The following is a 13287-nucleotide window of genomic DNA, read 5'->3' on the forward strand; positions in this document are numbered from 1 at the left end:
ATGTGCTGCTAACCCTATGCAGCTGGCTTCAGCTGTCAACTGCACCCCCCCACTCTCTGTAGCAGCCAATGATAATCGTCACTTCAATATTTGCTGCAATGCTTTGATTATTTACCTGTTTTTCACATGAGATGGAATTTATGATTCCTCAGAACAATACACTGCAGTTGGCACTCTCTAAAATAAAATAAATTCTCTGTTACTGGATCATTATAGAGGGTTGAAAATGTCTGTTGTCTGCTTTCTGTGAAGATGTCCACTTTCCCTAGTTAAACATGTTTCAAGTGGATCTTTAAAAAAAGATTCCAATATAATGAAAACATCATACATCCTATTTAAATCTTTTGAAAGTGTGATTTTTCCCCCATAAACGTCATTAGAATTACAAACAGAAGTGTTCATCCACAGAATAAATCAATAATGGGGAACCATTTCTCCACTACTTGAAAATTACACTGGTCTCATATCCTCTACTTACAACTATCTACAGCAAATTACACACGGTGTAAACTCCATCTGGACTGGAAATGAGTGTTGGCATGCTTATTAAGCGTCAGGTTGAGCGCAAGTTCAGTGGCTGGAAATGAATCATGTTGTGTTTACAGATGGGGATGAGAGATGCTACACTAGTAAGTGCTCTTTAAACATAATTTAAAGGGAGACTTATAAAATAATTATGAATTATTTATTGGCAATCTAGGGATATATATCTATGAATGTACATTTTCTTACAGTATCACATGGTACCATTAGTTGCGTATGAGGCAGCATAATATTATTTTGCCTGATGTTGAATTTGTGATTATTTATTTAAGTACACCAGAAGCCATATCTTGTAACTTATATCTCACTGTAATGTGAATTTGGGATTTCACTACTGAACCACATACAGTTTTTGTTTGAGCATTACTCCATAGTTGCACACATATTACATAAAAGAAGGAAACACAAAAGTGTAACTGAAAACATGTCATTGTCTGAAGAGGTTGAAAGATTAGATTAAATTCAATTACAATAAAAAAAAAAAAAAAAAAATTTTTTTAAAAAGGTTAAAGTGAAATGTAAGTAGTGGAACTATAAACTATCCTCCACCGATAATATCCATTTCTCTGGTTTAATTGAATCTGATTCTCTATAAGATATGTCATCCTATCAGCAAACTAGATTTCAATGAGTTGTGAAAATGGTTTCAAGACTCCTAATCGAAGAAGAGTGACAGAGATGCGACGATAAGGAGACAGTGCATCTGCTACGCAGATTGCATTCGATTTCAATTGGCAATGTTTAAGATATTCATTGAGACGCAATCCAAGCTTAATCTAAAGCGTGTCCCATATCATGAGAAATTAATCAGATGGAACAGATGGGGAGGAATAACAAGATGATTCCAAATGGATGTCAGTCCCCCTTGGCTGGCCAAGAGTTATAGAGAAAAGATAACAATGTGTTGATGATCATGATGATGGAAGCAAGGTGAGAATTCTTTCCACTGACTGCATCATGAGCACAGAAGCAAGAAACCAATTCATATGTAGAGATACAGGCAGACAAACACGCTGTACACAGACGGACATTAAGTTGCAGACTCGTACAGACCTGTTGCTCATATTTCTGTCTGAGTGAATCAAGTTGCTGAGAGAACTCTTTGACCTGGTTCTCCCTGAGGGTCTTGGACCGGATCAGGTCCTCCTCTACCTTCTCCATCTGGAGGCATGAGAAAAATAAAATAAAAAAAGTTTACAATTACTTTAACTGACGGAAAATAATCAACATTCAAATACATAAATTCTGAAACGTTTATGTAAAACATTTTAGGCTTTGTTCACAATCTGGAATACACATTTGTTGCTGAAAACTATATACAATATCCCATTCAAGATCTCATATTTTAGAAGCCTTTATAACATTTTTTTTCTCTAGCTGATGCAAGCATAATCACATCATTAAGTACAATGAATCTAATACAGGCATTCCTTGCAAAATAAAACCACACATCTGCAGCAGAGTGATCCTGCTGTAATATTTTTTGTTTAATTTGACTTTAATGAACTGCTGTCATATGATATTATAATTAACATTATAAATATGTAATACCAGTAGTTACATCAAAATTCACATTCACAGGTGCATAAAAATAGCTGAAACGCGAGGACTCAAGTAAAAGCAGTTAAAAATAAGAAAGTCACATACTTCGGCCTCTTTGAGGACTTTGTGTTTTTCCGGAAAAAACGGATTTAACAATATTTACGCTTTTTATCTTAAAGAGGTGGTATTATGCTCATTTTCAGGTTCAAAATCCTATTTAGGGGTTGTACCAGAACAGATTTACATGGTTTAATTTTCAAAAAACACCATATTTTTTGTCATACTGCACATTGCTGCAGCTCTTCTTTTCACCCTGTGTTGAAGGCTTCGTTTTAGCTATGGAGTGATACATCTTGTCTCTAAATGATCTTTGTTGGGAGTTGCACATGCACAGTTCCTAGTTAAGGACTACTAGCCAATCAGAAGCAGAGAAAGGCGGGTCAGCGAAAAGACGGTAAACAGCTTCGATTCAGCTGTAGGCTACATGTTGCCAACCAGGTTGGCAATTTGGACTGGAGCAAGACTTTCAGAGTGATGAGTTATTAATCTGTAACAAAAGTATTTTTCATCCATAAAGTTTTAACTAAGCTCTGTCTCTACATCACAGTAACAACTTTATGTCCAGTGACTGCTTGGAGGGTAGCTAGTGTTTGGAAGGGAGAAGAGAGGTGTATTGCAGCTCAGTGTTTTTCCACCTGTGTTTTTGAGGGTGTGTCAGACGATTCGCTCAGCGAGCATTATGACATGTATTTTCTTTGTGACATCACAAGAAAGGGAAGTAAAGGCTGGACTACAAACGAGCTGTTTTCAGGCAGTTCAGAGCAGTTTTTTCTGTGGGAGATGGGAACTCCCTTTGGGGTGGGACTTTGGGCTTTTTCACTTTGCAAACCTGTTACATGCACAAAAAAAGATATATAACTCAATAAAGGAGAGGAAAAAAGCCAAAAAGCATAATACCACCTCTTTAAGTCAACTTGCAGCCTACTACTACTATCACATTTTCTGCTAAGGTGACGATAATCAAAACAATATGAAATGCAATTTACTGAAACGCCTCTGTATCCGACCTATGCTGTGTGTAACGCTCAGTAAATGCTAAATTTGTTTTGATTAATCCATTTAAAATGCTGAAGCCTCCTTTGAACTGTGCACGCAACAGACATTTGATTCCGTATGGTGCTTCTTTTTTCCCCATAACCAAAATAGGGCAGACTCTATCCTTTAAGAGCAGTCTTGAAATGGGATGCTGATTTTAAAATGAGAGAAAGACAGACAGCGGAAGAGAGAGATACAGATAATCCATTTAGATATAACACCATCTGCAGACAGAGAGAGGGAGAAGATGATGAGAGGCAAGATGGAGGGATCAAAAAAGAGAGAGTAAAAAAAAAAAACTTCTTTTGAAGTACTTTCTGCAACATTAAAGCCTTAGCAGGAGAACGTGATGGAGCGATGCACAAGTGGGGTGGGGGAGAGGGAAGGAAGGAGAGAGGATGACAGGGATGCACAAGAGACTGCTCCTCTCTCTCCTGTGGCTTTGATGTGGGCTGAGGATAAAGTCAGATTGGTGACTGGGATGCCAGGGGCTCAATGGGACAAGAAGGAACAGAGCATGAGATGGAAGGATGAGAACAGGAGAAAGGAGTAGGAGGAGGAAGAGGAAAAATACCGACTTTTTCCAAGCAATCGACAAAGACGACTTCCACAACCTAGTAAAAAAAACAAAAAAAAAACAAAGACAACACATGTTGCCTTGTATTCAAAAAGCAGGAACAACTTTGAAAGCAAACCAAAGTTTTCTGGCTGCCAGCAAAAACATCAGTGTAGTGCCTACAATCTAAAAAAAAAACATCCTATGCATATTACTCATAAAGCGCAGTATGTGTAGGCCACTTTTTTAGTAAGATAGAAAATAATTTCTGTATTGGTAGACAGTGTGCTTTTTTTCCCCCAAAAGGGTCCAAGCTTCTACAACATTGAATACAGTGTTTTTTCCACTTGAACAGCAAAGGACATTACATTTCGTTTTGGGTGCCTTCTGTCTTTTTTAGGGTTTGGATGCAAGCAACCCACTTGATCTCTTTTGTCAAAACGACAAACATTTTAAATTCAGTCTGGGGGAACAAAGGTTGCTCTGTGTGCCCTCAAACATGCATGCATACATTTGACTCCTACACAAACTTCCTCGTTATTTTACACCCCATGTGCTCCCAACTTACTGATTAGCCGAAAAAATCTCACTAATAAGCGACTAAAACTTGCTAATCTTGCTAACATGCAGCCCTTTAAAACATTCAGGACCACACTCGGTGCTGCTCATCAATAAGGCGCACACACAGTATAGCCGAAAATGCTTGACAAAAAATGCCTATAGCCAAACTGACAGCAACAGAAGTTTATAGCTGAGTGCACATCGATTGGAGAACTCTCCCAATAAGCAACAGCCCACGCAGTGTGGAGAGCTGTTCGTGAGGCTGGCCTGATGTACTAATTAGTCTGACTGCTTAATGTGCGTGACCTCTTCTCCATCGAAACCCAACCATCCCACGTCACACCCACCGAGAGAAGTGAGGTCAACGTGTGGCGGCAGAGAAATGAGTGCACCTGTTTAATGAGCAGGATTATAAATCATTTCAGTCATTTGGGGAAAAAAAGAGAAAAAACAAAGAGTGAAAACGGCCCGGGGATGATAATGTTCTTGGTTCTCACTTATAGATTTTTTTCAGTATGTGAGCAGATGAAGGGAGAGACGGAGAAAGAGAGACATACGGAGGAATTCAGGCGCAGCCAGTGTGGCGCCCTGTTGCATCTGTGGTCAGGCTGTGTTTCTACATTATTATAAAATGTATGTGTGTATGTGTGCGTGTGTGCGTGCGTATTGTCTTGGTTACTGCCTGTCAAACAGCTCACTTTCTTTGTGGTATAGCAAACATGAAAGAAGGTTAGGGTAAAAGTGTGTATGCGCATATCTAGTCATAAATCCAGCTCAAGAGATCAGCAACATTATTCTGACTTGTTAAAATTTCATATGTGAAAAGGAAAAGGTAGATATCTTAAATAGAAATATATATATATATATATATATATATATATATATATATAATTAGAAACATATTTTGAATTGAATCATGACTAGTCAGAGTTAAATTGGAGATATCGGAAACTGGAATTACAACTAGTCATAATTAATTTGCAGATATTGGCAACTGAATTGTAGATATCGGTAATGAGAAACCCCATACACATGAACGGCTAAAATAGTTGGAATCTAAGTCAAAATGTTATTACAGATATCTAAAGTTAGAGCTTTGACTAGGCAAAATTGCATTGTGGATATCAGTAATGAATATTCAGTCTAGCTAATAATTATTAAAACGCCGTAGTATGTGTGTCTGAATAAATGCATCTGTATTAGGCACTCAACAGCAAACGTAAAAAGAAAAAAAAAAGTACAATACTAATGTGCAGTATGTGCATGGATATTAGAGATAGACTGGATGTACAGTATGCATACATTTAATGGAAAACAGATGTGTATGGATACCGCTTTCGGAACGCAAAGTGAATTCAATGTGTAGTACTGTGTGTGTGTATATCAGACCTGGACTTTCATGTCAGCATAGGTCTTCTCAGAGCTGAGCTCCACCTGTTTCTTGAACTGCTCCAATGCCATATCTGCCTGCTGGATCTGCTGCCTTTGACTCTCCCTGGCTCTGTCCAGCTGGCTCTCCATCTCCCTTCAAACCAAACACACACACACACACACACACACACACACACACACACATGCACACAAATGAATACACAAAGCCATAGCAACGCAACTGCATGCCAGAAATCCAGAAATGCTTTGTTAAGAAAGTAAGTGACTTCTATTTTTATAGAACATTTCAAAACAGTGGTTTCAAGGAAGAGAGAAAATAGAAAGATGGATCAATCAAATCATGAACAAACTGCATTTATCCATACACATCTGAGCTGAATGTGTACTCTGTGTATGTTCTATTCATTGTTGTACAATTGTTGTGATGAGATTTGCTGTATTGGTGTAAGGTAATATTTTTATTATATCTGATTGACACTAAAGGTGATTTAAAATTGTATTGTATTCTATTATTAATATTTTTGTCATTTTGATTTTGAACGCAGAGTGATGGAAAAGTAATTTTTAGCATATTTTAGCAATTCTACCTTATGTATTGTCTAAACTACCTTTGTGTGTGTGTGCACATCTTCTATGCAGGTACACCTCTGCTATTGCTGGCAAATGTCAGGTCATCAGGAGTTTCAGGCTGAATGGATTGACAGACACACACTAAGAGGGACAGCCTCATTCTGAGAGCTGTCAGCGCCCAGGCAGGAGGCCCAGCCACATCATGTACAGCTATACCAAGCAGCTGTCAAGCCCAACCTGCGGAAGGTGTGTGTGGGGACAGGAGTGTGTGTTGGGGTGGATGGTAAGAAGGTAGAAAGAATGGAAGTGAAGGAAAAGTGTGAAGGTGTTATTTTTGTAAACCCCACCGACAGACAGTGATCACGTGCTAACGTCCTAAACATAATTTCACCATAAAGATTTACAAATGTGTGCATCAAACATAAAAAAATTAAAATAAAAAAAAAAGAGCATGTACATGTCTGGCAGATTACACCACAGATAATCGCTTACTGTAATGGCCACTTATATCATAACTAATGGACAAACTGCAGTCACGCATTGTAACACAAATTATTTGTTCTTGAGTTGGACACAGACTTCACTATGAGCAATTATGTCAACACGTGCTCACATCTGACAAGTTCAATCAGCTCAGATGACAAAAGTATTTGTCATCTGAATTTCATGTTGGATTTGTGTAAGAATCCATCCTAAATCCATTACATGACCTTTCTCAAAGACACCGTCTTGCCGAAATCCAGTCAGAAATCTGGATAATATCACTGTCATGAAATATCATTTAGTGGTTTGCCTGGGTCCAGACCTTTCAATCAGCCCACTTCACTGAGATGACAGATTCTTCTGGACTAATAACAACAAATCACAACAATGATGACCACTATGAGAATGATTGCTATAGATAAGACAGATGCTGCTATACAGGCCATTATAAATCAAATAAAAGTAAGTCTTATTTATTTTGGTCAGCTCTTAAAACCCTGGTAAAACCAGTATATTGGCATGGCTATGCATCAGTGTTGTCTTCAAATGATGTTAGATTCAGGCAGATACGTTAGTCTCTATTGATTGGTTGGGGAAAATCTTTTCCCACAGAAATCAGTCAAATTGGAGGCAAAGTCAGACTGAAGATAGAAATGGATTGTAATGATTTGACAGTTCTGTCTGATGAAGAGGTGCGGTCTCATTTATAAAAATGTATACAAATACTATACGCACTGTCAATACTACACTGAACAAAATTATAAATGCAACACTTTTGTTTTTGCCCCCATTCATCATGAGCTGAACTTAAAGATCTAAGACTACTGATCTTTGCTTCTTTTTACACAAAATCTACACAAAAGGACTATTACTCTCAAATATTGTTCACAAATCTGTCAAAATCCGTGTTAGTGAGCACTTAGGCTGGCCACAATTAAAGGCCACTCGAAAATGTGCAGTTTCACTGTATTTGGGGGAGTCCAAGGGGGTTCGGAAACCAGTCAGTATCTGGTGTGACCACCATTTGCCTCACGCAGTGCAACACATCTCCTTCGCATAGAGTGGATCAGGTTGTTGATTGTGGCCTGTGGAATGTTGGTCCACTCCTCTTCAATGGCTGTGCGAAGTTGCAGTCAGGTGGAGACCCCGATGAGGACGACGATCATGCAGATGAGCTTCCCTGAGACGGTTCCTGACAGTTTGTGCAGAAATCCTTTGGTTATGCAAACTGATTGTTGCAGCAGCTGTCCAGGTGGCTGGTCTCAGACGTTCTTAGAAGTGAAGATGCTGGATGTGGAGGTCCTGGGCTGGTGTGGTTACACGTGGTCTGCGGTTGTGAGGCCGGTTGGATGTACTGCCAAATTCTCTGAAACTCCTTTGGAGACGGCTTATGGTAGAGAAATGAACATTCAATTCAACAGTTCTAAGGCACACCTGTGCAATACCCATGCTGTCTGATCATGGGATAACAGAGAAGTGCTCACTAACACAGATTTTGACAGTTTTGTGAACAATACTTGAGAGAAATAGGCCTTTTGTGTACATTGAGAAAGTCTTAGATCTTTGAGTTCAGCCTGTGATGAATGATGACTCTTTTATTATTGAAAATACCTCGCTGGGAGCTACATCGAGGATAACTTTATGAAACCGTGGTTGTTAGATAAATGCATGTTTTCTAGACCAAGTAAACACAAGAACAGGTTGTTTTATGCTGCCCTGAATCACAAAAATCAGAACAAAAATCTATGGACCGTTTGCACTCCTGTCTGTGCTGTTCATTTGTGCTATATACTACTAAAGTTACAGGTTAATCTCACTGAAAATAGTAAATAATGACAATTTCAACATCCACAATGAATGTGCAACTGTTCAACTTCGAACTGAAGCAATTTTTCTAGGCGGCAAAGGCACAAAATGCTATGCAGCTTCCAGTTCACTAGAGCAGCTACTGAAGCCTTCCAAAACCCTTCTTCTGATTAATGCACAAAGATGACAATGTTGGGGAACGAATATGACTGGCAGTGCATGTTCTTTTACAGTGTGTGGTGTGTAGAGTACTCTGTGTGTGTGTTTTTCGCTTTTCTCCCGCTCCCTTGCAAATTAACACTAACATTGGTTGGGTAATTATTCCCTGTGGACAGACAAGCAGAGGGAAGAATGCATTTTTGGCCAGTGGGTGAGAATTTAAAACAAATAAGAAGTACATCACTACAAAATTACAACAGGAACACTAACTGGTGGGGGGTGGAGGGTAGGAGGACTAAGAAGCTGTTCTCCATACATTTAACTGTCAAGTGTGTGTTAAAATTCATAAGATTCAAGGATATGGTCCATTAATACAGTCATGAAAGCATAGCAGGTCATTGCCTTCACAAACACAATCACAACGTTTGCATTTTTGTAAAGTGACTAATCATTTTCCATAATTAAAGCAACAACTTTGTGTTTATAAAGATATAATAAGGAATGAAAAAAAACACAACAGGAAATAAAAACACCAAAATTAAAATAAGGCAGTAAAAAGAAGCAAAGAACAGAAGCATAGGATTGAAAAAAAGAATGTGCAAGCTTTCTCTCCTCTTTATAATGTTCTGTCTCTTTGTAATTTTGGTCTCTCTCATGTTGGACATCAAACGACAAAGAAATTGTTTTTTTTTTCTCTTCCAATTTTGTGTACTCTGTAATTATTAATCAGTCTCGTTGCACGACTGCCTTCCGGGCTCAGACAGACACAAAGGATATGTGGAGAGACTACGATGGAAAAAGAAAGAGAGGAAAGAGAGAAGAAGATGGAAAAGAGGATGTCACACAAATAGCAAGTTTTTTAAACTTCCAAGGCAGAGCAGAAATGAAATGGGCGTGTGTCTCGCTTGAGAGACGACGGAGTGTGTGCACGTGCATGTACACAGGCCTTTGTTCGTGAGCCACAGTCCCAAACTCTGTGTGTGACTGACAACTCAACTCAAAGAATGAGCTATGACTAAGTTGGAACCGGCAGCTGGGCCTATACCGCTGAGGATACGCTGCAAAATTCACTGCAGCTAACTTCAAGTATGTGACAGCCAGAAAAATATCATGCTCTAAAGCTAAGGAGAACAGGTGAACACATGGCACCTTCAGTGATTCCTCTGAGAATAACTCTGTGGGTGTTTCTGTGGGTGTTTCTGTGTGTGTGGGTGTGTGTGTGTGTGTGTGTGTGTGTGATTGCGTGTGGTCACTAGAGCGGTAGACAGCTTGTCACCATCAATAACAGAGCGAGGAGGATGAGATGAGAGGACAGAGAAAAAGAGTCAGGGAGGCCTGGCAGAGAGAAACTGAGAGGGTAAGGAAGGAGAGGGTTGCCAGCACCAGGGCGGCCCATTGGCTTTAAATGGATCTCTGGTCAGAAAAGTGGAAGGAGAGGACGCTTAAATTAAAGATGTGCCTTCTCTAAAGAGGAAGTCCTCTCATCCCTCAATCCTAAACGGCTGTTTAAAGGGGAGGAAGAGAGGGAGGCGAGGAGAGTGGAGTGTTTGTGCTAGAAAAGGGTGAAAGAGCTTCCGCCATCCAGCCGCCTGGCAGACAGGAGGGGTGCAGGGATGCCGGCGTTTTCCGGACTGCCCCAACCACACAATGCCACGTGCTGCCTTGTGTGTGCGCCACATGCTGGATGTACAGACACGAGGACTGTATATAAACATTTACATACACGTACAGTTAATACAAGAGTACACATTAAAGTGAATCCTCGCAGAGCCAACTGTAATTGCTTATGCAAATATTCTTTTCATGTAAGAAGAGTATTTAAGAATTGTATGGGCTGTGATGTGGGTGGAGCAGCGCATGGAAAAGACTGACAAACAGACTAGAATGCACGCTTGCATGTGGATGCCTCTGGTCTCTTGTATAAAAAGACACAAAGTGAGAGTGTGTGTACACATGGTGTGTGTGTGTGTGCTCGCAAGTGCTCACGCATCTGCGTCTGTGAGCTCATCCAAACGGAATGATAACGAATCCACAGACACATCAAAGGGGGCTGGGAAAAAAAGGGAGGGAGCACAAAAAAGAGTGAGAGAAAATGCAAAACTGAAATATTCAGCGCCCTCTGAAGAAAAAATAAAACAAGCTTGGTTTTCATCCACATCCCCGAAGAAAGAGAAAGGGAGAGAAAAAAAGACAAACATAGAAGGAAGACCACAAATAAGTGAACGCAAAAGAGAAAGAGAGACAGCACAAGGGCAAGAAAATATTAAAGACAGAGAGAGAAAGAGTTAAAAAAGAGAGCAGAAAACAGAGAATCATTGAGCTTGATGGCTTTCAAACTGTTTACAAATGTGGCCTGTTCATAAAAAGCATTTCACATCAAGATATGAAACAAAATGGCCACATACGTAAAAAGGATGAAGCATCGTTATTATTATCTGTCTCCCACAGTAGCATCAGTACCCACCAGTCACCTGGGAGCTTGCAGGGAACAGTCGCCTCACTAGTGTTGCTAACAGCCTCTCTTGGAATAAGTCAGCATTACACAATGGCTAACTCTTAAATTAAGCTTCTAGGTTTCTTTCTTTAATGACAGTAAACTGAATAATTCGGACGTTTTAAACTGTTGTTATGATAAAACAAGACGCATGAAGATGTGACTCTGCGTAACTGAGATAGACATTTTTCACTATTGTCTGACATTGTTTGGACCAAATGATTAATTGAGAACATTTTCAGATTAACAGATAATGAAAATAACTGTTAGTTACAGCCCTACATAGATCCAAAGAAGGTCAAGAATGGCGAGAGCTGCAGATCACTGGACGCTGCAGAACGGAAAGAGCTTAGTGCTGCTTGGTGGACATGACAGATGACATTTTAATTCATCTATACAAACTGTCTTGTTTTGAAGCTTGTGCACTCCCATCAACACTGGGGATGAAACCAGTGACTTTCCCTCTCACTAGTCAGTGTTGTCAAAGCCAGCTACACACCCTAAGGAGAGAGAAGAGGATGAAGAGAGAATCTGGTGCAGCCCAGGCTGACAGTACCACTGTGTGGGTGGATAAACATGTGGGTGGGACAGAACAAAAAGACATACGAGATTGTCTGTCTCATACTTCAAAATGGCTCTGGAGTTCAGTTAGTTTCGCAGCAGAAACATTAAAGAGCTATCTAATATTTCGACACTCTTTTCGGCGTCAGTAAAGTTCAGATATGCTGAAGTGAGGGTGGTTAAAAAGCAAAATGCACCAGATGATATGATGTTATAATAAAAAGTGTTTTGAGCTGAAAAAGAGAAGATAAGATTAGATCTTACTCATGACATGGCTTGGGAGAGGGATTTTCTTGCCTTCACTGTGCATTTAGATGCTATTTGGCTTCATGAATAATGTAGACTACAGCATAATATGCTAAATCAACTAGGCACAGGTCCCTAAAGTAAACATACTGTATTTACATATCCCAAACATTATACAATGGAAAATGAAGCTGGAAGGTTTTTAATGAAACAACGAAAGCCCAAAAGACACTCTACAGAGATTGAGTTGTTTCAGTGAATGAATTAACCAAGTCTGCTTTAATTCATACATAGTGCACATTTGTTAAGTGAGGCAGCTCAATGTAAAACTGTCAAATAAGGTTATGTGCGATAATCACGTAGGCAAGGCAATGCAAGGCAAGGCATTTAGCATTGCTGCACCATGAAAATGGCACGATATCAATCAGGGAAGCACATATTAAATGATATGAGATACCGCAATGATTAGATAAATTAAATGCAAGGAGAACTATTAATTATTTTTCCAGAGTGGAAACGTATCATCTGCCTCATTATCTATCCATTTAATTCAAAAAGACAAAAGAATCACTGCCTAGATTCGCTTCATTACACATTCCTGCAGTGATACCAGATGGTAAGCTTAGCCCTACACCCTTTTTAACGTTGAGCCTCAATACTAAAACAAAGAGCTCTTTTTTTTTGTTGGCTTTTTGTGTTAAGATCATGTCTGCAAATCAGTGTTCAATATAGTCACGATGGTAAAGTATATTGCAGTGGTATGTGAGAATGTAATTGTCGTTTAACTTAAGAGAACCTTGGCTATATGACCCAGTTAAAGAGCTCTTTACAAATTTCCTTTTGTCAGGTCTGTGGTATCGAACTGGCGCTTAACCCATCTCCATCCTCCCCTTTCAGTGCAGTTGCCATGGGAGTGCATATTGAGCCCTGGTGAAGCTTTTCAATATTCAGGATCCATACCTCCACCTGATCCTGCACCTCAACACTAACTAAGAGTTGCAGGCTGCGTTAGCCTCTGCACGGCTGCCTCTGGTCCCTCTCCGGACCACCACCCCTGCATCCCTCCTGTCATGGGAAAGGAATGCTGAGAAAGATAAGACCACTTCAAAAGACACACACAGATGTAGGCTATGCACATGGGCGCACACACACACACACACACACACACACACACACAGTGGATGCATTCTACACCTTTAAGAGTAGCGGGGCACTATCTCCGGCAAGCATGTGGGCATGTATGCAAAGAAAGGCACAAACAATGACACACTTAGTCAAC

The 13287-nt window shown here is 39.8% G+C and overlaps 1 protein-coding gene across 4 annotated transcripts in view; it reads right to left on the minus strand.

The window, feature by feature from the left end:
- cep112 (centrosomal protein 112) overlaps positions 1–13287 on the minus strand; it is a 103468-nt gene that overhangs the window by 53853 nt on the left and 36328 nt on the right. For all 4 annotated transcript variants that reach the window (XR_005442031.1, XM_038700131.1, XM_038700122.1 and 1 more), the window contains 2 exons: positions 5687–5822; positions 1597–1704 (listed from right to left, as the gene is read on the minus strand). Coding sequence is in view for 3 of the 4 variants with exons in the window: in XM_038700131.1 (XP_038556059.1) it covers positions 1597–1704; positions 5687–5822 (244 nt within the window). In the remaining variant the exon portion in view is untranslated. The remainder of the gene's footprint in view (positions 1–1596; positions 1705–5686; positions 5823–13287) is intronic.

Source organism: Micropterus salmoides, unplaced genomic scaffold (genome assembly GCF_014851395.1).
Source record: "Micropterus salmoides isolate LMB-PRFRI ecotype aquatic unplaced genomic scaffold, ASM1485139v1 Ms_hic_scaffold_10, whole genome shotgun sequence".
Classification (NCBI taxonomy): Eukaryota; Metazoa; Chordata; class Actinopteri; order Centrarchiformes; family Centrarchidae; genus Micropterus; species Micropterus salmoides.